Here is a 25,201-nt window from a genome sequence, read left to right as displayed (position 1 = left end):
AATGTAGGGCAGCAGATTGTCAGCATTCATCTGTTTAAGTCTGCCAGAGAATATTCTAAATTCAAGTGGTGCCAGCAAAAAAAAAAGATAAGTGAGTCATACTAAATAAGTGACATTTGTCTGTTATCCTTTATTTGCAAGGACTGGGATTTACTCCTTGTTCACGGTTACAAAACATTAGATACGTAGAATACATCAAAATGATATAAAGTTTCTGAATCATTGTTTATCTTTTTTAATCTTGATTTTTAATATTAGTTTCAATGGTTCAGTACTAAATGTTTAAATCACACATTTTGTTATGGAGCAACTTCAGTGTAAACGAGTGTAGGTATGGTTCTGAAACATTTTTCTCAACACCCCCAGGCTCGTCGAACCAGTTACTAAGTCCTGATTGCTGGAAGGTGACTCTGCAAGTGTTGGGCTGCTCTCTTCCATCCCGTAGCATCAAGAACAAAAGTGAACAGAGTCCTAGCACCTCTGATGTCTGTGGACGTATTCCAACTTCCCCAGCATCTACCTATCGCTCCTCCATTAGCCTCTCTTCCCAGCAGGTAATCTCTGAAATCTGATGGTGTTATACACTTAGATCCAAATACTGTGCGCTAAATAGTGTGTGCAAACTATAAAATATACGCTTCCATATCAAGACTACTGACAAATTTAAGTTTAAACTAGGTTTGTATGGTATACCGCTACTAATAAAGTACCGTAGTACTAATTCATTGAAAACTGTACTATACTACCTTTGAAAACTACCGTTTTTTCTACAGAGCTGAGGCACATGATGTTGAATGTGTCAAAACGCACACACAAAGCGCATAAAAGCAATAAATCGTGGAGAGGAAAAATGGCAAAAAATGCCAATTCTACTGGTTAATAAAGAGGGTGCGTAAAGCGCAATATGGAGGTATTGAACTTTTAAAACGAACGATAAAGGTGACGCTTTAAACAGGGAGGCGCTGCTCTGCAAGTGTTGCTTTAAAATATGACTTGCCAAACGCGCCGATTAGTATTATCACCTTTGCTTCAAACTTAGGTAAATATTTAAATAATAAGCAATCAGATCTGCACATGGAGTTATAAAGAGTGACATGTAATAATGTATTTGTTACACCTTTCCTGCTGTTCGGCTCCCATGCAGAACGTAGTCGAGGAGCGCAGGGCAGACGTTTCCTCGAGGGCCAATGTTTTCGTCGGGGGTAACACCCTTCACTTTACCCGGTAATGGGTCTGCAAAGCTCTGCTTTCGGGTCAGAATGACAAGGCCGCCACTTCGTGACAATCGCTTTATTATTAGTTTTGCAGGATACAACCGGACCCGTTCTTCACTCTACTGCGCAGTGCTCACTCCACCTCTCTCTCTCTCTTTCCTTGCCCACTCACTCACTGAAGTCACTCAGCAAACACATTGCCATTCTCGCAAACACACATACGCTACTCTCATAAATTAACCAGCTCCCCCGCTGTGCACATGTAGATACGTATACACGCACACAGCTGCTTGACTTGATGCCCAATTAAAGTCAAATGAAATGAATCATTTTTATAACAAATTCCTACAATTTGGGTTTTATATTTAACAATGTGTGTTTTACCTGCTACATGGCTTATCTGTGTACTTTTATCCATAGTTTAGTTTTTAGTATTTACTAATAATTGTATTTTTTTAAAGCACAGACCAGGAGGGGCAACAATAAATCATGAAGCATTTAATATACTTTCCATCCATCCATTTTTACCGCTTGTGCCATTCGGGGTCAATAAAGCTTTTTATTTTATTCTAATTAGTGCTGTCAAATGATTAAAATATTTAATCGAAAATAATCTCATTTTGTTAAAAGTTTACTCAAAAAGTATCGCGATTTGCAGATACAGTAGGTATGATTTTTTCATCATTAATAGGTGAACCCTAGGCAGATAATTTTCGGGGGAGCAGTATCCTAGCTGTAATCTGTGATATTTCTACCTGAATAAATGCTTCTGATATTCTGTACATTACATGTTAACAAGTTAATGGTCTTCATATTGCTGCATGACAATGTTTTAACCTTTTCTATTAATTATTAAAATGTAATATTGAGACTGCTAATCATTCTGTAATTGAGGACTTAACCAGAACATGTTTACACATGTTGATTTACACAATATTTCAGCCAGCCAGAAAATTCCCCTCTCAACCCCACCCACCCCCATATTCGTAAACTGATGTACTAGCATTTGTTTAGGTGCAAATATCACAGAATAACATTACAAAGCATCTCTGACAAAGCATTATTGTAATGTAGGACATTTTTATTTTGTTAATGTCAGGGTTTCCCTTAAATTGCCAAAATACCTCTGACGGTGTGGCGTCATGGCATGATTTTCTATGATGCATATACAGTATATTCTTTAAAAAGAAAAAAAATATCAATACAGATTTAAAACAAATCTGTTATTATTACATACAGTGTTAATATATACATGTTTTCTTACTTAATATCGATTTGTTCTATTTTTAAATTGTTGCTGCTTTTTGCACAATGTACTTTGTTGAGAATTTTGTTAGAGATTTCTCTAATCCTTTTAGGCAAGGCAAGGCAAGGCAACTTTATTTGTATAGCGCTTTTCATACACAAGGCAGACTCAAAGTGCTTCACAGACAACAAAGTGAAATGAAAGAAAATAAAAGCAAAATTAAAATGCAGACAATAAAAATAAAAACAGTGCAGACGTTAAAAGTTAAAAGATTAAAAGATTTAGCTGAAAGCTAAGGTGAACATAAAAGTCTTCAGTCTAGTTTTAAAAGTAGTGAGAGTTGGGGAGAGTCTGACATCTTCAGGAAGTTTATTCCAGCTATGTGTTGCATAGTGACTGAATGATGATCTCCCTTGATTTGAGTTTACTCTTGGAACCGCTAACAGATTGGTCTCAGAAGATCTTAGTGATCTAGAGGGCGTATATAGTGGGAGCATATCAGTGATATACTTGGGCCCTAGACCATGTAGTGATTTATATGTGAGCAGGAGGATTTTGAAATCTATTCTCTGATGTACAGGGAGCCAATGTAAGGATTTAAGAATTGGTGTAATGTGCTCACATTTTTTGGTCTTTGTTAGAACTCTAGCAGCAGCGTTCTGAACAAGCTGTAGCTGCCTGACAGTTTTTTTGGGAAGACCTGCAAGGAGACCATTACAATAGTCTAGCCTACTGGTAATAAAGGCATGTACAAGTTTTTCTAAGTCTTGAGCTGACATGAGCCCTCTAAGTCTTTTTACATTTTTGAGGTGATAGTAGGCCGATTTTGTTACTGATTTGATGTGACTGTCGAAATGTAAATCAGAATCTAAAATAACCCCAAGATTTCTGGCTTTATTTGAGGTTTTCAGGGACAGTGATTTAAGGTGTTGGATGACTTTAAACCTTTCTTTTTTAGCACCAAAAACAATTATCTCAGTTTTATCTTCATTTAGTTGTAGGAAATTTTGGCACATCCAGTGTTTGACTTGCTCAATGCACTGGCACAGAAGATCTATGGGGCGATAGTCATTTGGTGATAGCGCTACATAGATTTGGGTGTCATCGGCATAGCAATGATGGTCAATGTTATTATTTTGCATGATTTGTCCTAGTGGGAGCATATAGATGTTAAATAAAGTCGGCCCCAAGATTGAACCTTGGGGGACTCCACACGTTACGTTGGTTGGTTCTGATACAAAGTCACCAATGGAAACAAAATAGTTCCTATCTTGTAGATATGACTTGAACCAGCTTAAAACTGTGCCTGAGATCCCCACCCAGTTTTCCAACCTGTCCAAAAGTATTGAGTGGTCGACAGTGTCAAATGCAGCACTGAGGTCCAAAAGCATTAATACTGAAGTTTTGCCAGAGTCTGTGTTTAGACGGATGTCATTTATAACTTTAAGAAGGGCCGTCTCTGTGCTATGAAGAGGTCGAAATCCTGACTGGAAGTTGTTGTGGCAGCCAGTAGAAGCCAAGAAGTGATTTAGTTGTTGGAGGACAACTTTCTCAATTATTTTACTTATGAATGGTAGATTTGAAATTGGTCTGTAGTTGTTGATAACAGAGGCATCTAGGCTCTGCTTTTTTAGAAGAGGTTTAATGACTGCAGTTTTGAAAGCCTTCGGGAAATTGCCCGATTTAATAGAATTATTAACTATTTGCAAGATGTCTGTTGATAGGCAGTCAAAAACATTCTTAAAGAAGTTGGTAGGTAAAACATCAAGGCAGCAGGTGGATGACTTTAGAGCTGTCACCGTTTCCACTAGAGTTTTAGAGTCTATGGCATTAAAGCTTGCCATCATTGCTGTGTTACTTTTGCCTAAATGGGGTGGTGATCCAACTTTTTTACTTGAGATATTGATGGTGCGTCTGATGCCTTCAATTTTATCAGTATAAAAGAATGCAAAGTCATTGCATTTCTGCGTGGAATGGAGTTCGGCTGGTATTTGTGTTGGGGGTTTAGTCAGTCTGTCAACGATTGTGAATAGGGTTTTGGCCTTATTTGTGTTGCTGTTTATGATATTGGAGAAGAATGTTTCTCTAGCACTTTTTAAGACTAAATTGTAGGCCTGGAGGCTCTCTTTATAGATGTCATGGTGAATATGAAGTTTTGTATTCCGCCAGATTCGTTCAGCCTTCCTGCACTCTCTTCTCTGGGCTGTTACAGCAGCAGATTTTCTCCAGGGTGCCTTTTGCTTGCCAGAAATCGTTTTAACTGTAACAGGTGCAATGATATCTATGATATTCACAATTTTGGAATTAAAGTTGCTTACAAGATCATCAGCATGACATGGGTTTAGAGGTGGTAGTGAGGAGATGGCGTTTTTAAAGAGGACATTAGCATGTTCATTTATGTACCGCTTTTTGACATTCTTTGATTCTGTTTGTGTGTCCGGAATTACAGAAATATTAAAGAAAACACAGAAATGATCAGACAATGAAGGATCAATCACAAGAACATCAGAAACATTGAGACCTTTTGTGATAATCAGGTCCAGGGTGTGTCCCTTATAGTGTGTAGCCTCTTTCACATGTTGAGACAGTTCAAATGTGTCTAAAATAGTAAAAAGTTCTTTTGCGCCCTTGTCATTTAAATCGTCAATATGAAAATTAAAATCACCAGTTATAACCAGGCAGTCAAAGTCAGTGGAGATGCTAGACAATAGTTCAGTAAAATCATCAAAAAAATTTGCAGAATATTTAGGTGGCCTGTAGATAATTAACAAGAGAATTTTGGGAGAGCATTTCAACACAGCACACAGGTATTCAAATGATGTAAACTCACCGAGTGACATCTGTTTCCCCTGAAACATGTTTTTAAATATAGCAGCAACCCCTCCACCTCTTTTCCCCGATCTACATATATCAATGAAGTTATAGTTGGGGGGTGCTGTCTCGATCAGAATGCTTGCACTGTTATTTTGTTCCAGCCATGTTTCAGTTAAAAACATAAAGTCAAGTTTAGAAGTGCTAATAAAATCATTGACTAAAAATGATTTGCTATTCAGAGACCTGACATTGAGCAGACCCATCCTGATGGTGTTATTGACAGGCTTCGATGTTGGCTTTGATTTGGAGATAATAGGAATGAGATTGTTTAGGTTAGCAGGGTGGCTAAGTTTCCCAATGTTTACTCTCTTGGTAGTCACAACAGGGATGTAGAAGGTGCCATGATTTGATGTAGGCAACCTTGGGCCCAGCTGATAATGTGGTCTACTGCTGAACCCTTTTCTGTATCAGAAATATTCAGGACTGCTTTTAGTCACTCTTTCTTTAAGAAAAGGACTAGCAACAAATCTAGCCTCTATTTCTGGTGTTACTGGCGACTGTACTCGTGTTTAGAGGCTCTGTTTAGATTATTTTGTGCCATATCCGTGATGAAAAGCGAGCCTGATGTCACACTTGCTTCGCGATGCTGGGAGCCTTTCTCTCATTAAAAGCCGCCAGTGTCATCTTAAATTGTGAAGATCGCTGTCCAAGAGTATATCTCGAATATATTAAAGTACGTCCACAGCGCGTCCACAGTGCCTCCGCTCCAGACAACTCCATACGTATAGCTTACGTCATAACAACATTGGTTTTGGGAGCACTGTTCCGGTGATTAAAGTACGTCTTTTTCCGGCCAAATTTTCGGTGCATCATTCATAAATCAATAGTGCGCAAATAATAAACTATATATAGCCATTCATAATGTAACTCCCTGCTGGTGTTAATGTGTATGTTAGTGTGTTACGATGGTCATTGTCCCATGGTCTGTGAACACACCGTGTCGGCGGAGAGTAAACAAGTGTTGTGTGTTTTGAAGTGACGCATGGAGGCAGACGTGTGTGCACGGAGGAAATACTTGTTGTAATTGGGCCCGTTGTCATAAGATTGACAATAAAAACTAAAAAGAAAGTCAGACTTTGTTTGTTTTCTCCTGGAGGCTACAATAAATTATATTACTTTATTTTGTTTGGTGGGGCGGCTAATATGAAGCCGTACATTACGGAGAAACTCTAAATGTAGTTAAACCGGATGTATAGCGTAGTGCTTTTAATTTGAAGCCGCAAAAGTGTGTGATTGTTTTGAGAAAGTGTCTTGACAAGTTTTGATGTCGGATCGACTGTTTGCAATAAAAAAAACTTTCCTGTCGATATCCTGCCAACCATCTTTCATTTCTGTTAAGCTTTTATGTCATCTTACTTAATAAATCAGTCACAGTAACAATCTAAATGTTGTGTTATCCCTGCACCTTAGTCGTAATCTGAACACGGAAGTGAAGCAACATCCACCTCTTTCCACGCACGCAGCAGGCTTTTGCTGTACGGATGTCGCTTCTTCTCACTGCGAAAAAATTGTCCTTTCTTGTCGGTAGAATAACTTGCCATGGCTTTGAAGCAGATATTTCCATAAGATAGACTTTCTTTTGTCCATTTCTGCTTGCTTGACAGCTCTAATTCTAACCTAATCCTTAATTATATGTAATATGGAAACCTTTTAATTGTTCTTTGAGTGCAACAAGAAAAGCCCAATGTGTTTAATGCCTTTTAATTTTTAACCATCTAAAATTGTTCTTTGAGTGCAATAGAAAATATATGTTTAATATATTGTAATATTTTCTGTTAAAATAAAGCCAATATTAAAATTTTTTGTAGTTCCTTTTATTTAGAAAACTATCAATATACATTTTGGTACCGGTAGCAAGTTATTGGTATCGGGATGACCCTAGTTTACACAGTGGGCTACTTTTTATCAGAAATGGTTGCTGCGTACGATTTTAGCATGCATGTGTGAGCCAGTCTGTCCCACAACAAGAGGATAGAGAAAAATAAGGAACTTATCGATTAAAATTTTGGAGAACAACTGGATGAAGATGGGGGAGCACAGCTTTTGGGTAAACTTCTACCATTAATGAATATATCCGCTGACCTAACTAAGGCAAAATATGTCTGTAAAATCTCAAATTCTAAACAGCTCGTTTATTGTATACAGTATGTTCTAAAATAATCCAAGAGACTATAATATTAATGCGGCGACAGGTTGTCCATAAAACTGGAGGGTTGACGGTACACACCCCACTTCCTCTGTCTCAGTCACTGTTGTTGTGCTCTTGGGCAAGACACTTCACCCACCTTGCATCTGGTGCCAGCCACAATGGTGTAAAAATGTAAATAAATGTTTTTGTGATGGTCTGTTAGCGTGACATTTCTATCGAGTCTAACCCAGGACAGCTCTGGCTACAAAGGTAGCTTACCACTGCAGAATCAATGAATAAGTTTTGACTGTAATTTGTTTAGTGTCAAGAGAGGTAGTCATTTACCACTGTGTATTATTGTGGTTGTGGTTTACATTGCATCAAACAGACGTGTTTCTAACATTAGTTTCTATATTTAATTTAAGCTTGTACTAAGTTTAAAATTAGGATTTTCAAGTTAGTCGTTGTTCCTGACAGGTGGATGAGACAATAGACTGGCTCAGTGATTACTTGCTGCGGAGTCGTCTCAGCAAGCCTGACCTGCGCAGCTTCGGCCTCTACTCTGCCTGGTCTCTCTACATCGGTGACATTGTTTCCTTCTGGGACCATTTAATGGGATCTCTAATTAGCGTGTCACTCAGCAGCTGTGCCAGGGAGTCGGTGGGCAGCAGTAAAATAATTAAAGGTAAATGTCACAATACCGTTGATTCAACACATCCTTTTGAGTTCATATGTCATAACAGAAATCTGACACTCTCACAGCTCTTCATGCCTTGCACAGTAAGATCGTGAAATTATTCAAGCCTTGGATATTTCCTCTGGACACTGAAGACGGAAGGTACGTTGGTCATAACAAGCAATGTTTCACAGGTTTATAGATAAAACCCCTGTTCAACTTGTCACTTTATGATCAATGGTAAACACGTACTTAAAGATTTTACATTTAAGATTAAAGATTAAAGTACCAATGATTGTCACACACACACTTAGATGTGGTGAAATTTGTCCTCTGCATTTGTCCCATAAAACACTTCCTTGTGGTCCGTTTAAAAATAAACTTCATAAACATTAAATAGATTCACTCGGTTACCAAATTAGGTACACCTGCACACTCGATTGATTCAGAATCCGCATATAAAAAGCTGCTATTAGCAGCATTTATGTTAATGCATATTGCACGTCAGTGTTATTGGGCGCATGCCATGATTAGATAAATATCATACTTTACCTTACCTTTTTTTTGTTTTTTGTTTTTCTTTCCCTCTTGCTGACCGCTTTACTTAATGTTTAAGTAAGTGCTTGCACCTCGTGGTGATGTCACGTCAATGTTCCCCCTAATGTGTGCATCTGCACAATTGCGCCTTGCTCACGCATCCTCTGTGCACAGCAAATCTATGCCACATACAAAATAAAATCCAACCAAAGCTCTCAACAAAATAAACACATAATTTATTTTGTACGATTTTGCAATACAACTCTGTCTGACAGCTGACAACAAGCACCCACAAGACTGTTAGTTATTGAAACATCTGTCAAGATTTTTTAAGGATGTAAGGAAGTGCATCGGTCACGTGGATGAGCAAAACTGTTTGTTGACCGTAACCACACCAAAAAACTACCATCTAGCAAAACTGGTCATCTTCTGTGGTAGGAACATCGCCCCAAACCAACTCGTTGTCATCTGCCATATCAAAAGCAGCTGCACTCTCTCTTACTTGCGCCTACAGACGCACTCATTAGACTCAAAACTGTTGTGATATATTTTACAGACAGAAATCTCATTGTGCAACATGTGAATGTTTTATTGAAAACTAAATGTGATCTCTGAAAGAGGTACACATTATTTCCAAAGCAGGACTCCCACCCATACATACAATACCAGTACATATGTTTTTGTTATTTTAAATGTAAGTGGGCCAAATCATCTAAATTAGAAAATTATTGATTGAAAAAGACTACTGTCATTTGATTATAAAAAGACATTTAACTTGTTATGGTGTCTGGTTGTCAGGTTTGAGACAGGTGTGCTGCCGATGTGGCCACAGTGTGCACGTCTGACGTTGCTCACATGTGGTCCAAGGAATGCTCGGAGAGTTTTTCGTTTGCTCAGACACATAATAATTAGGGGGGACATTGGTCCCGACATAGCCAGACTGCAAAACCCCATGAACGGAGGCAACCAAAACTGCTCATGCCAAAATCTTCTGATTGAACGCTTTGGGATTGTTTAACACAACTATCCATCATTAAAGCAACATACACTACCGTTCAAAAGTTTGGGGTCACCCAAACAATTTTGTGGAATAGCCTTCATTTCTAAGAACAAGAATAGACTGTCGAGTTTCAGATGAAAGTTCTCTTTTTCTGGCCATTTTGAGCGTTTAATTGAGCCCACAAATGTGATGCTCCAGAAACTCAATCTGCTCAAAGGAAGGTCAGTTTTGTAGCTTCTGTAACGAGCTAAACTGTTTTCAGATGTGTGAACATGATTGCACAAGGGTTTTCTAATCATCAATTAGCCCTCTGAGCCAATGAGCAAACACATTGTACCATTAGAACACTGGAGTGATAGTTGCTGGAAATGGGCCTCTATGCACCTATGTAGATATTGCACCAAAAACCAGACATTTGCAGCTAGAATAGTCATTTACCACATTAGCAATGTATAGAGTGTATTTCTTTAAAGTTAAGACTAGTTTAAAGTTATATTCATTGAAAAGTACAGTGCTTTTCCTTAAAAAATAAGGACATTTCAATGTGACCCCAAACTTTTGAACGGTAGTGTATATAAGTCAGAAAAAGTCATCATAGGCAATTAATCAGTTGTGATTAGTTAAATGGATATGGTATGACAATAGAATAGTAGTCCTGGCAAAAGGTTACTTTTGCAATGGGGAAACAAATACACTGAATCCTTATGTTTTTATTTTGCCTGAACATGAGCAGCATATCATGGGCTCTCGTGACTATTGTCTGTTTCCTGCAGTAATCTCAAGAGCTTCCCCTGGCTGGAGACTGATGCAAGTGTGGCAGGGTGTCTGGTTGGCCTTTATGCTCGAATAAATGACACACTGCACCAGAGATCCAAGGGTAGACCCTTTTTTCTATTAATATTTGATGTGTGTAATATCTAATTGTACTCATTGGTACACAAACGTTGCAGACCGTCTACTCCCTGGTCAGAGAGGTGCTCTGTGGCTCTGTATGATGCAGTACTGTGAAAGCTGCACCTCTCCACGGACACCAGAGTACCTGTTGTACCTGCACCACACTCACCTGCGCAGCCTGCCGTGGAGACACCTGCATCCTGACACTCAACTCATGGAGCAGCTCTTTAACGTCAGTCCCTATAACTTCTAACTACTACTGACACTGACATAATTTACGGGCAATCAGTAGAAGCTCTATGTTGGTATTAATAGCTGGTAGTTATCATCTTACACCTTTTTATTAATAATATTTCATTCTGAGAAATTAGATACGCTTTCAAGCAGCACTCATCATGTTTAGTTATTGTGGATGTAGTCCAAAAACACATAACTAGACATAAATTGTTATTGTTTGTAGTGTTCTATAGCTCTTGTTTGAAAGAGTGTCCTCTTTTTTTCTCTGCAGGTGGAGAGAGGAAGTCCTAAGAGCTGTTTCCTGTTTATGGGAGAGGTGTTATGTGAGGTTAACTGGGTCAGCGTCCTAAGCGATCACATTCACTCTCTTCCAGCCCCTGTAACAGCCATCGATTCTCAGAAGAAGGAATCACACACCATGCTGGTCTATTTGTTATACATGCTTGTATTTCTGGCAAAAGAGGAGCAGCTCCTCAGCCAAAAGGTGACTCCTAATTTTTTCTTAAGACTCTTGGCCTGCAGGCTTTATGAAACGTTTCTCCTTTTTCCACCCAGGAATCCCCTCTTCTCAGTCTGTTGGTCCAGTGCACATCTCTGCCTTGGCACGAGCTAGATCTGTCATCATACCAAGGGGTTCTGGGATATGTCAGCACGCACTACGCACCTTCACTGCTCCTTAGCACGGATTCTGCATCTCAGTTGCTGCTGAAATCACTTCGTAATGCAGCTGGACTCCATACCGGTCCTAATGAAGCTGCTCACATGGTGAGGCAGAGCGTTGAATTACATTCAGCATAAACTCCATATTAATACACTGCTGTGTAATATAATATTGCAACATTTTATTTATAAAGCGCTTTTCAAAAACTAAAAGTCGCTTTACAACAGGGGTCTCAAACTCAATTTACCTGTGTGAGTATTGGTGAGGCAGGGTTGCACTAAGTATTTACTTTAGAATAATTTTAAACACATGACAAAATTTGTTAACTACTTCTGCTAGCAGCTATAGTGACCCTGAACTGTGATAGGCCCTAAGTCAGTATTTCCCAGGTCTAACATGAAATGTAGATTATGAAGTAAATATGGTATATTAGAGGTAGATTATGGAATAAATATGATACATTAGGTTAATTATTTAGTAAATACTGTATATAATAGGTATGTTAGAAAGTAAATATGGTATATTAGATGTAGAAAATAAAGTTAATATGGTACAAAAGAGGTAGATTATGAAGTAAATATGGTAAATTAGAGGTACATTATGAATAAATATGGTACATTAAAGGTAAATGATTTAGTAAATATGGTACAACGGGATAGACTATAAACTAAATATGGTATTAGAGCAGTGGTTCTTAACCTGGGTTCGATCGAACCCTAGGGGTTCGGTGAGTCGGCCTCAGGGTTTTGGCCGAGGTCAAAACACACCCGACTCATCGTGTAAATACAAACTTCTCCCTATCGGCGTATTACGGACACGGCAGCAGCTGACTGGTTTGCAGGTGTGTAATTTGTTGTGAGTTTATGCACTGTGTTGGTTTTGTTGTTTGAACATTAAAACATTAACAAGATTGTTGCGTTCAAATGTCTATTAAGTAGATCAATTGTAAAAATGTTGCGTTCAAGTGTTTACCAAGTAAAACATAAACGAGAGTGTTGCGTTCAAATGTCTACTAAGTACATCAATAGTAAGAATGTTGTGTTCAAGTGTTTACTGAGTAAAATAATAGTGGGAGTGTCGCGTTCAAATGTCTACTAAGTACATCAATAGTAAGGATGGTGTGTTCAAGTGTTTACCAAGTAAAATAATAGTGTTGCATTCAAATGTCTACTAAGTACATTAAAAGTAAGAATGTTGTGTTCAAATGTTTACCAAGTAAAACATAAACGAGAGTGTTGCGTTCAAATGTCTACTAAGTAGATCAATAGTAAGAATGTTGCGTTCAAGTGTTTACCAAGTAAAACATTAACGAGATTGTTGCGTTCAAATGTCTATTAAGTACATCAATAGTAAGAATGTTGTGTTCAAGTGTTTACCAAGTAAAACATAAACAGGAGTGTTGCGTTCAAATGTCTATTAAGTACATCAATAGTAAAAATGTTGTGTTTACCATGTAAAACAATAGTGGGAGTGTTGCGTTCAAATGTCTATTAAGTACATCAATAGTAAGGATGGTGTGTTCAAGTGTTTACCAAGTAAAATAATAGTGTTCCATTCAAATGTCTACTAAGTACATTAAAAGGAAGAATGTTGTGTTCAAGTGTTTACCAAGTAAAACATTAACGAGATTGTTGCATTCAAATGTCTATTAAGTACATCAATAGTCAAAATGTTGCGTTAAAGTGTTTACCAAGTAAAACATAAACGAGAAATGTGATGTTCATGCACGGTTCATTTTATGCACCAGTAAAAAAGCATGGTAACACTTTAGTATGGGGAACATATTCACCATTAATTAGTTGCTTATTAACATGCAAATTAGTAACATATTGGCTCTTAACTAGTCATTATTAAGTACTTATTAATGCCTTATTCGGCATTGCCTTATTGTAACCCTAACCCTCTAACCCTGACCCTAACAAATAACTCTAAATTAAGTCTTTATTACTTGGGATATGTTCCCCTAGTGTCCAAATAACTCTAAATTAAGTCTTTGTTACTTAGAATATGTTCCCCATACTAAAGTGTTACCAAAATCATATAACTTTGTCTTGAATTTGAAAAAAAAAAACATTTTATTTTTCACTAGAGAAGGGTTCGGTGAATGCGCATATGAAACTGGTGGGGTTTGGTACCTCCAACAAGGTTAAGAACCACTGTATTAGAGCAGTCCTTCTCAAAGAGTGGGGTGGGCCCCTCAGGGGGGGCGTGGTGCGCGTGTGACCTTGGGGAACATACTTATTTTGCCGCACCAGAATATGATGAAGCGTATGTAGCACTTGGCTTTACTGTAACCACGGTGGGAGACGAGGAAAGACCGATGTGTTGTTTCCTTTAATGTTAATAAGCTTACAATGTTATGCAGAGGGATAGTTATAACTATTGTATAGACAAATAATACTACATATAGTCACGGTGGAGAGCGGTGGGGTGTGAAATATTTTCTTCTTCCTAGGGGGGGCTTAATAAAAAATATTTGAGAAGCACTGCATTAGAGGAACGTGATTACGTAAATGTGGTATATAAAATGTAAATTATGAAGTACATTAGAGGTATATTATTAATGTGTATAATATATTACAGTTACATTATGGAGTAAATATGGTACATAAGAGGTAGATTATGAAGTAAATATGGTATATTAAATGTAGAAAATTAAGTTGTTTTGGTACAAAAGAGGTAGATTATGAAATAAATATGGTAAATTAGAGGTACATTTTGAATAAATATGGTACATTAGAATTAAATTATCAAAGGAATATGGTACATTAAGGTACATTTTGTAAATATGGTACCTAAAAGGTAGATTAAAGCACAAATATGTTACATTAGATGTACATAATGAAGTAAGAGGTAGATTATGAAGTAAATATGGTACATTAGAGGTACATTACAATGTAAATGTGGTATATATGAGGTAGCTTTTGAAGTAGGATGAAGCTCATTTTTGCACCACTGCAAGCAATCAGAAAACCACATATTGTAAATGTGCAATGTTGTTAGTAAATTAAACATAAACACCTTTAGTAATGTCCGCCGAGCTGAAGAACTTTAAATTATGTGTGCCAGGATGGGACGCTGAAGGCCGCGGCATACGTGTCCTGGTGTGTGCAATTTTTGGTGACTCTTGAGCAAGCCGGCAGCATCAGTGTGATCCCCTTGGAGACACAGCTGGAGACGTTGTTGGAGAGCATCATCACCTTCAGCCCACCAGGTGAGCCGATTCTACCACTCAAACAGCTATATCGCCCTTCACTCGTGAAGTCTTCAATCACCATCTGGCCCTTCCTCCACAGAGACAGGTTTGGAACAGAGGCACATGGCGTTCAGCAGCCTCTTTAGTGGTGCCCTAGCTTTGCTCAATGGAGTCGGCGTCTCAACTGGAGAGGCCCTCGCCGCTCGTGTCATTGCCTGGCTGGACAGGAAAGGGAGGGGCTTTCCTATTCTGCCCCTGCTCACCGCTTGCTCTCGCTGTCTGGCCTCAGTGCGTCACATGACGCGCATCATGGAGGCGTGCATCACGGCCCACTTTAATCATGGTAAATGGTCATTTCCAGCCAATCTTCCTAATTGCTGGTCATGTGACATCACATGTGTTATTGCGCAGCTGAGGAGGAGTGTGTAGGCTGGGGTCCTGTGCTGGCATCATTGCAAGTGCCCGAGCTCACAGTGGAAGACTTCCTGTCCGAGAGCCAATCAGGAGGCAGCTTCCTCACACTCTATGCCTTCATTCTGCAGCGCCTTAACGCGGAACACACAGCAACCAATGAGAGGAGGACGCTGGCTTTAATCAACACATGGACCAATCAGGTTTCCCCAAGGTTTGTTAAATGTGAATTGTCTTTGTTTCCTTATTACCGAACACAGTGGAACCTCAATTCACTAACTAAAATAGTTCCTAAACATGGTTCGTAACTAGAAAAGTTTGTATATTGACGCAAATTTCTCTTTAAGAAACAAATGTAAACATGAATAATGGGTTCCAGCCTGGACAAAAGTCCATAGTTTAGTACAAGTGTGTACACTTTGAACACAGTATAAAGACCTATACAGTAATGTATATCAAACAAACATAACAAGGGGATGATGGCTCAATGTTTTATTTAATAATAAAGTAAAAAACAACAATGAGCTGAAGTGTTCTTATTTGCAGCCGCTTTGCCGGCACACTGTCACTAGCCTTGTGGCGCACTAACAGTTTGAAATCACTAAACTCCTTAACTTAAACAGCCAGGTCGCTGCAATGATTAGGGATAAAATATAAAATGCACTTTACCTCGTCGGTTAATCTTCTTGGCGTGCAGCAGAACAGAGGGGGAGAAGCAGTGTTGACAACACTGTGGATACTTTGTGAATGTTTTAAACCACACATCGGTTGTCCATCACTTTCTTTGGAATATATGGAGCTCGCAAACTACAAACCCCATTTCCATATGAGTTGGGAAATTGTGTTAGATGTAAATATAAACGCAATACAATGATTTCCAATTCCTTTTCAACCCATATTCAATTGAATGCGCTACAAAGACAAGATATTTGATGTAAAACTCATAAACTTTATTTTTTTTGCAAATAATAATTACCTTAGAATTTCATGGCTGCAACACGTGCCAAAGTAGTTGGGAAAATGCATGTTCAACACTGTGTTACATGGCCTTTCCTTTTAACAACACTCAGTAAACGTTTGGGAACTGAGGAGACACATTTTTTAAGCTTCTCAGGTGGAATTCTTTCCCATTCTTGCTTGATGTACAGCTTAAGTTGTTCAACAGTCCGGGGGTCTCCGTTGTGGTATTTTAGGCTTCATAATGCGCCACACATTTTCAATGGGAAACAGGTCTGGACTACAGGCAGGCCAGTCTAGTACCCGCACTCTTTTACTATGAAGCCACGTTGATGTAACACGTAGCTTGGCATTGTCTTGCTGAAATAAGCAGGGGCGTCCATGGTAACGTTGCTTGGATGGCAACATATGTTGCTCCAAAACCTGTATGTACCTTTCAGCATTAATGGCGCCTTCACAGATGTGTAAGTTACCCATGTCTTGGGCACTAATACACCCCCATAACATCACAGATGCTGGCTTTTCAACTTTGCGCCTATAACAATCCGGATGGTTCTTTTCCTCTTTGGTCCGGAGGACACGACGTCCACAGTTTCCAAAAACAATTTGAAATGTGGACTCGTCAGAACACTTTTCCATTTTGTATCAGTCCATCTTAGATGAGCTCAGGCTCAGCGAAGCCGACGGCGTTTCTGGGTGTTGTTGATAAACGGTTTTCGCCTTGCATAGGAGAGTTTTAACTTGCACTTACAGATGTAGCAACCAACTGTAGTTACTGACAGTGGGTTTCTGAAGTATTCCTGAGCCCATGTGGTGATATCCTTTACACACTGATTTGATTTTGATTTTTATTAAGGATCCCCATTAGCTGGTTGCCTCAACAACCCACTAGTCTTCCTGGGGTCCACAATTCAATACAATTACAAGTAAAAGCATATAATTATAACTAAACAATACAGAAAAAAATAAAAGCATCAATAAAAAACACTGATATCGCTTGTTGATGCAATGCAGCCTGAGGGATCGAAGGTCACAGGCTTAGCTGCTTACGTGCAGTGATTTCTCCCGATTCTCTGAACCCTTTGATGATATTACGGACCGTAGATGGTGAAATCCCTAAATTCCTTGCAATAGCTGGTTGAGAAAGGTTTTTCTTAAACTGTTCAACAATTTGCTCACGCATTTGTTGACAAAGTAGTGACCCTCGCCCCATCCTTGTTTGTGAATGACTGAGCATTTCATGGAATCTACTTTTATACCCAATCATGGCACCCACCTGTTCCCAATTTGCCTGTTTGCCTGTGGGATGTTCCAAATAAGTGTTTGATGAGCATTCCTCAACTTTATCAGTATTTATTGCCACCTTTCCCAACTTCTTTGTCACGTGTTGCTGACATCAAATTCTAAAGTTAATGATTATTTGCACAAAAATTTTTTTTATCAGTTTCGAACCTCAAATATGTTGTCTTTGTAGCATACTCAACTGAATATGGGTTGAAAATGATTTGCAAATCATTGTATTCCATTTATATTTACATCTAACACAATTTCCCAACTCATATGGAAACGGGGTTTAGTAGAAAAATGTCCCGAAAAGGCTAAAGAAACATTTAAAAAGCTAACGACACCACTGCTGTGCTGAGTGAATGAGCACCAGTGATCGATCAGCCCGCTCACAATGGATGTCCTGCCAAGCACAAAATAGCTGAGCTGCGAAGCACACAATGGGCTGATGAAACGTTTGCACATGGAGACAAGGTTCTTACACCAAAGCATATTGTTATTCAGTCTGTGATTTGTAAAAACTGAAAGTTTGTACAATGAGGGGTTGGTAAATCGAGTTTCAACTATACTCACTATACACATGTACAGTTGTTTCTAAGCCAATTTCAATCACCTTTATGTTTCCACATTTTAATTATTCATGAGCAGTTTTAGAAAATAACATCCTCACTAATGCTGTTTTTTTACTAGTTACGACCCCAAGCGGTAGAAAATACATGGATGGACTCGAGTAATCAAATAATTACTTTAACGTACGTTACAACGCCGTTACCGATACGTTTGATGTAGCGTGGCACGCTTCATTTGATGTGGTCGTATGTCAACAAGACAGAGCCAAAAGCACAGCAAGTTCAATGCAGGAAGTAACTTGACTAATGAAATCAACAACCACTAAAATGATCTTGATATTAAATAGGAGGAGCCGACGCCACACAGCAAACAACATTTAAGCTAAGTGCACACACATACACACACATTCTACGAGGGAATAATGAACAACAAACCAACGATTGAAGTGACATGCTTCCAATCCTACAATACCTCGTTTGTGGAAAAGAACACAAGGCCGCCATCGAAGCACTTTCAATATTTTTATTAACTAGCGCTAACACAATCCATTTTGAAGATTCATCAGCACTACTGGCATACTGCCTCTGCTAAGCTAACAAACACCACTGAGCTAAAATGCTGCTCTGAACGCGCTCTCGCTGACATCACGCTTCACTTGGCAGCAGGCCCTGCTTTTTAAAGGCACACACACACACACTCTGCTCTCATGAAACGTCTCAACTGCATATGCCAGATATTTTAAGTTTTGTTTTTAAATAACACAATAACTTTCCCTAATGATTAATTAAATGTGTTAAAGAGTACTTCCGTTAGTAATTGAATCCTTTTTTTGGTAAAGTAACTCGCAACTATAATTAGTAATTTCTTTGAACACTGTTTATTAGGGGTGTGGGAAAAAATTGATTTGAATTCGAATCGTGATTCTCATGTTGTACGATTCAGAATCGATTTTCATTTTTTTAAAAGCGATTTTTTTTTTTTTTTTGTTGAATTTTTTTAATTTTTTTTTTTTTTTTTTTTTTAATTAATCAATCCAACAAAACAATACACAGCAATACCATAACAATGCAATCCAATTCCAAAACCAAACCCGACCCAGCAACACTCAGAACTGCAATAAACAGAGCAATTGAGAGGAGACGCAAACACGTCACAGAACAAACCAAAAGTAGTGAAACAAAAATTAATATTATCAACAACAGTATCAATGTTAGTTACAATTTCAACATAGCAGTGATTAAAAATCCCTCATTGACATTATCATTAGACATTAATAAAAATAAATGAACAATAGTGTCACAGTGGCTTACACTTGCATCGCATCTCATAAGCTTGACAACACACTGTGTCCAATATTTTCACAAAGATAAAATAAGTCAGATTTTTGGTTCATTTAATAGTTAAAACAAATTTACATTATTGCAATCAGTTGATAAAACATTGTCCTTTACAATTATAAAAGCTTTTTACAAAAATCTACTACTCTGCTTGCATGTCAGCAGACTGGGGTAGATCCTGCTGAAATCCTATGTATTGAATGAATAGAGAATCGTTTTTGAATCGGGAAAATCGTTTTTGAATCGAGAATCGTGTTGAATTGAAAACAAATCGATTTTGAATCGAATCGTGACCCCAAGAATCGATTTTGAATCGAATCGTGGGACACCCAAAGATTCACAGCCCTATTGTTTATGTATCATATTTCAGAAGTGTGGTCTAATTACCTATAAATATGCCAGCCTCTTAATGGGTTCTGTTAACAATATTACAAATAACTATTTATTTAATCTGTAATTTGCTGCAATGTTTTGTAAATGTATTTTTCATTCAGTGTGCGCTTTCTATTCACTTCAATCATGTGTGCATGGTCCTTCTCCATTAGTGATAATACACTTCTTGATAGACTGACTTATATTCACTCCCTCCATAGTTCGATCACACAAGATTGATGCACTTTTCAGAACAGTGAAGAATCCCTGTGCACTCTTTAGCATGATACATTTGTGTGTGTGTGCCTAGTGGACCAAGCGACGAAGCCAAGCTGTTTCTGTGGTGGCACAAAGCCCTGAATCTGGCAGTAGAGCAGCTGCAGCCTCAGGCGGGCTACACTGAGTTATCCGGCGTGGTCACGGGTCTTCTAAAGTTGCAAACCAGGCTGCTTCATCTCGGAGAAGAAAGGCTCAACTCCGGACTACTCGGGGCCATCGGTCTTGGGAAGAAGTCTCCTGTTTCGAACAAGTAAGCTCACTATTTACATATGTTACACCGTAATTCCGGGCTGTATAGTGCATCTGTATTTAGGCAGCACCCACCAAATTTTAGAAGAAATTTATATTTTGACATATATTAGCTGCACTGGACCATAAGCCGCAGAGGTATACCGGTACGAAAGTTTTTGTAAATGTTTATTTACATACCTTAATTGTTTCCAAACGCTGCATGTCACACTGCAGTAAAACGGATGATCAAACAAAACAGAAGTCATCGTCATGGACCCACAAGTTGTGGAAGCTAGCCCTCCAATCAGCTAAACAGACTCAATAACTCCACAGTGACGTCTTGGTGAATTTACAATACCGAAACAAAAACGTGTTAGCATATTCGCCAATGCTAACAACGCTAGCTTGATTACATTACAATAGCATGTACAAATATGAATGAAAACCCTCCTACATACATCACAAATTGGATGGTTTAGTAAGTATAAATTGTTTTAGTTATATTGTAAAACTTTCAAACGTTGCTCTGAGTTATGAATGAAGAATCCTTTCAAACAAACGATAGATGAATAGTAGACAAAACGGGGCATTTTTCGAGAACAAGAAGTACATTTTCAAACCGCAGCACCTGCAGTGAGCTAACTCATCCAAAAGTTGGCGCCATAGCACAAACATTAACACACCTTTTCAGTGTCGCTGTCAGTGTTTAACTATTTGTTGAATACAAAACAAGATGGCCATTCGCAAAGAAAAATCCATAAATTAGCCGGAACATTTTATGAGCTGCAGGGTTCAAAGCGTAACAAAAAAATAACGGCTTATAGTCCAAAAATGTTGGTAGTATTGCATATTAGAGCATTATGAGGCTGTGTTAGTGCAGCTGTCAAAATGTACTGTGTGTCTAGATTCAGAGTGGTGGTTCGCAGCCTGGCAGCCTTCCTCTCCGTGCAGATACCATCAGACAGCGAACTCCGACTGCAGCCAACAACTGACCTGCAACTCTCTGCAAAAACACAGCAAGTATGCACTTCAACTTTTATCATGTAAAACCTTCTTCTTTGAATAACCTTTTTTATTTTGTGCAGACACTGGGAATGCTGGAAGCAATGCTCAGCAATAAGCAATACACAGGATTGGAGGATTCTGTGAAAAAAACTCTTCAGTTCATCCGTTACCCAGGGCACTGTCTTAAAGATGGACCTCGACTCCTGGCCCTGCTAGCCAACCTGCTTTACCCAGACCTCAGATACCTGCACATTATACTTTGACCCTACCCTGGAAAACAAGGATGGGGCACAATATTCTTTCAAGCTGAGACTTGCCTTTTGTTGTCACAATTCTGAAACCAAGTCTGTTGTTCGAGCTGGCATTTGCACTTTTCCTCCTCTTATCGTCCAGCCTTTTTACCCTTTTTAATGACGTCCCTAATCATCCATTGTATATTTATTTCAGAGGCTGATATCTGTTCTGTGTGTGGACAGAAAAATAAGAAGATGGCTACACAGATTAGTTGAAGGTAATAATGGGACATATCTAATCATTAGCTTTTGAAGAATAAGGCGCAGAACACGGGTGGAACAAGTAAGACGTGATTGAGCGTCATTACTTCTCACACACAAAAGATGGCTGCCTCTGAAGTGATCATGTATCATGTTCACATCTCGCCAAAAGTGCTTTCTAAGGAGTGTTAAGGCCTCACTGAAAGGAAAAAAAAAGTTGAGAAAATTAATATTACGAAAAAAAACACAGTTTTAAAGGAATATATAGTATAAATGTGCACCTTTGCTCAGATAAGTTGTCAAGTTTGACAGACAATGAGCAGTCATTCCAGGAATTTACGATGTCGCGATCACACTAATTCAACCAATCGCAAATAACGTTGTGCAATGCCTGCAAATTCCCTGCATATTTTAGTGAATTGACATAATTTTTGACCAATTTAATTTGTCTCTGACTGGCACTTCAACAGTATTTCTTGTGTAGACAAAGCAGGGACAGCAACATGTAACAAGGTATCCACTCTTTATTGGTAAAGGGCATAAGTTTCCTCACATACCTACATCCAAACTTTGATAAATGTAGTACATAAACATCCTGACATCCTAGTGTATTTGTATATTTAGGGTATTAACAGGTTCTCATTTTCATTGCGGACATTGCAAAGACGCAGCATTCACAAGTCAGAGATGTTGAAGTGTGATGATAATCTCTCATTTACCAACAACAATCACTGCTATAGATATTACTGTTATCAGTTATAACTATTTAAAACAGTGCAATAATTTGACAATGAGCTGTGAGTGTGTCCTTTTACTGCCATCTAGTGTCTACTTGGTGGTATACAATGAGTAAAACATCAATTCAGTATTGGTTTAACAATTTTACAGGTCAAGTTTGCCAGGAACACTTAATAATAGCAATTTCCTGAAAACACAAGTTGACTTAATGTTATTGTAAAAAATAAGCCTCAAAACATTGCGACTTTTGCCGCAACTTTCTGAAAAAGCTGCTGTGAATTCAGGCATTTCCGAACAAAATCGAAAATTCCTGGAAGCACTGAATTATACACCATCATTAATGTCATGCTTTTGTGCAAACATTTGTGTCTGTACCTGATATTGAAACTTTGGGATATGTTAGCATATTTAGTTTATATTAGCTGATGACAAGATGGTTGGACATCCACAGAGAGATGGTTTCAGTTACACTTGAGTGAACTCTGACATTCATCAGTCAAAGTTAACATTTCCTAGAAAATGCGACTTGATTTTTTTTTTCCCCCACTGTGGCCTTTATATTCCCTCATAACTGCCCCTTATTTTGTTTGCCAAATAAATGTTTTGTTGTTTTTGTATATTCAACCACGACCATTGTAGTCTGAGTCTGGAGGAACAATTTGCTGTGTAATACGCCTTCTTCCTGGGTACCACACACACACACACACAGTGTTATAGCATAGATTTATATTCAGATTATTATTTTTTCCACAATTCAAGTTTCTGTGTCATGCAGTGGTTGTAAATGTCTAAGTCATTTCTTCGTATGAGTCAGTGTTTAGAAGGGTAAAGAGAACTGAACGTCTCACGGATGCCGTTTGTTACAATGTTGTGTATTGAAGAAAGCCTCTGCAAATAAAAGGATCCATTTGTATTCTCCAGGGGGTGTCCAAGCTGCAGTAAAACTTTTGGTGTGTATCCTCGTCTGACACCACGTTGGTCTCCATGGTTACACAAGTGGTAAATGGGATGGAGGAGGTAGAACGGATTGTTCTGAAGCTCGGGGAAAGGGAAATGAGGGGGTGCACAGACTCACGTTTCTCCTGTGGTGATTTTGTGTAAAGCTTCTGTCTGGCGCTCTCCTCGACCTTCTGTTCGCTCGTATCCCGGCTCAGCTGGCGAACATTATACGCTGAAGCACGGCCAATTTATGTAACTCTGCCATACACACACATAAAAAGGAGGCAGATTACCCCTGCCAGACACATCACTGTCTGGCAGATCCCTGTGTCACCATGGTAACCCAGCATCAGGTCAGGAATTGTTGGTCCTAGAGTCTCGTTGCCCACAAACAAAACATGTCTAGTCCAGAATCAAATACTGCTTTCTTTGTGTACTATACACAACTTACCATTGCCACTTTTGTAGTACATCCATTAAAATACTTGCAAATGTTTCATTTCTGAATCTTTTTATAATCACAAGATTCAAAACTACATATTGACATGGTGTTTGTACAGCTTGAATATCTTCACCTAAATTACTTAATTGATATAAGAACACACACACATGACGCTGATGGTTATTAAAAGTACACATGTTGACCTGCTAAGTCTGATACAAGGGTCATAGCCCTGAAAAGAAAGAATGATCATCCTGCAACCTCCTCAGCTTGTAGTTACACATCCAGATTAAAGCCTTGAGTATTGGCCGATACCAATATTGATGCGATACAATATCAGCGGGAATCATACATACTTATAAAATGTTTGATGAATGAAATGCATCAAATAGAGAACAATCTTAGGTATGAAAAACACTAACTTATTTGTTATTAACCTTGTGCTTAGCTGTTGTGTAGCTGCTAGTCCCTAGTAGCCTAGAACCTACCGTATATCAAAACTTACAGCGGACATTTTACATGCAAGCTGATATAAGCCAGTACTTGATTTTTCTGCTGATATTATCTTCTATTATTAGTTTAAATGGACAAAACAAATAACCTAAATGCAAATAAAGTACCCACCTTTTGGCGGGCCATATTTGGCCCCGAGGTCCCACTTTGGAGACCCCTGGTCTATGGGTATGTTTGCAGTGAAAAAATAAGTTGCCTCAATTCAATTGGACCTGCTTATAGTGACAATAAAAGGCATTCACGCAGTCATTATACAAATATTCATGCTCATATTCACTGCCATGTCTGTTGGAATGATAATGTACATTTAAATGAAAATTGAAAATAAAAAAATACATTAAATTACATTAAAAACATTACACAATTTAAAAAAAAAACGGACGTATTAAGTGGGTAAAATTAAGAAATATATTTTTTAAAAGTCCAATTAACCAAAAATGTCACAACCCCCCTGCAGCAAGGAGTAATTAAGGCCACACTGAAAAGAAAAAAAAAGTTGACAAAATCAAAATTAATATTATGAAACAAAACCACAATTTTAGAGGAATATAGAGTATAAATGTTCTCCTTTGCTATGATTAGTTAACAAAGTTTGACAAACAATGAGCAGTCCCTCCAGGAATTTGCGATGTCGCGATCACATAAATTCAACCAATCTTCGCAACGTCTAATGTCTGCAAATTCCCTGCATATCTTAACGACTAGACATAATTTTTGACCAAATTAATTTGTCTCTGACGGGCGCTCAACCGCGCACTTCAACTGTGTAAATAAAACTTGTATTTCTTGTGTAGACAAAGCAGAGACAGCAACATGTAACAATGTATCCACTCTTTATAAGTAAAGGGCACAATTGTCCTCACAGACCTACATCCAAACGTTGTGTAATGTAGTACATGAACATCCTAGTTTACATGTATTTCTATATTTATTTAACCTTTATCCAGGGTAAGGCAATTAACCGAT

The 25,201-nt window shown here is 38.4% G+C and overlaps 1 protein-coding gene across 2 annotated transcripts in view; it reads left to right on the top strand.

The window, feature by feature from the left end:
* epg5 (ectopic P-granules autophagy protein 5 homolog (C. elegans)) overlaps positions 1–23,259 on the top strand; it is a 47,855-nt gene extending 24,596 nt beyond the window's left edge. The window contains exons 33-45 of one of the 2 annotated variants that reach the window (XM_062050848.1): positions 367–554; positions 7,940–8,147; positions 8,225–8,300; positions 10,449–10,552; positions 10,626–10,801; positions 11,078–11,290; positions 11,362–11,571; positions 14,537–14,681; positions 14,764–15,006; positions 15,075–15,288; positions 19,905–20,123; positions 21,010–21,120; positions 21,190–23,259. In XM_062050848.1, coding sequence (XP_061906832.1) covers positions 367–554; positions 7,940–8,147; positions 8,225–8,300; positions 10,449–10,552; positions 10,626–10,801; positions 11,078–11,290; positions 11,362–11,571; positions 14,537–14,681; positions 14,764–15,006; positions 15,075–15,288; positions 19,905–20,123; positions 21,010–21,120; positions 21,190–21,253 — 2,171 coding nt within the window. In that variant the 3' untranslated portion in view covers positions 21,254–23,259. Of the gene's footprint in view, positions 1–366; positions 555–7,939; positions 8,148–8,224; positions 8,301–10,448; positions 10,553–10,625; positions 10,802–11,077; positions 11,291–11,361; positions 11,572–14,536; positions 14,682–14,763; positions 15,007–15,074; positions 15,289–19,904; positions 20,124–21,009; positions 21,125–21,189 lie in introns of both variants that reach the window. The other variant, XM_062050847.1, reaches the window with a different exon arrangement.
* Positions 23,260–25,201: the final 1,942 nt, after the last annotated feature.

This window comes from Entelurus aequoreus, linkage group LG06 (genome assembly GCF_033978785.1).
Source record: "Entelurus aequoreus isolate RoL-2023_Sb linkage group LG06, RoL_Eaeq_v1.1, whole genome shotgun sequence".
Classification (NCBI taxonomy): Eukaryota; Metazoa; Chordata; class Actinopteri; order Syngnathiformes; family Syngnathidae; genus Entelurus; species Entelurus aequoreus.
The sequence above is the reverse complement of the archived record's forward strand: the minus strand, read 5'-3'. Positions and strand labels throughout refer to the sequence as shown.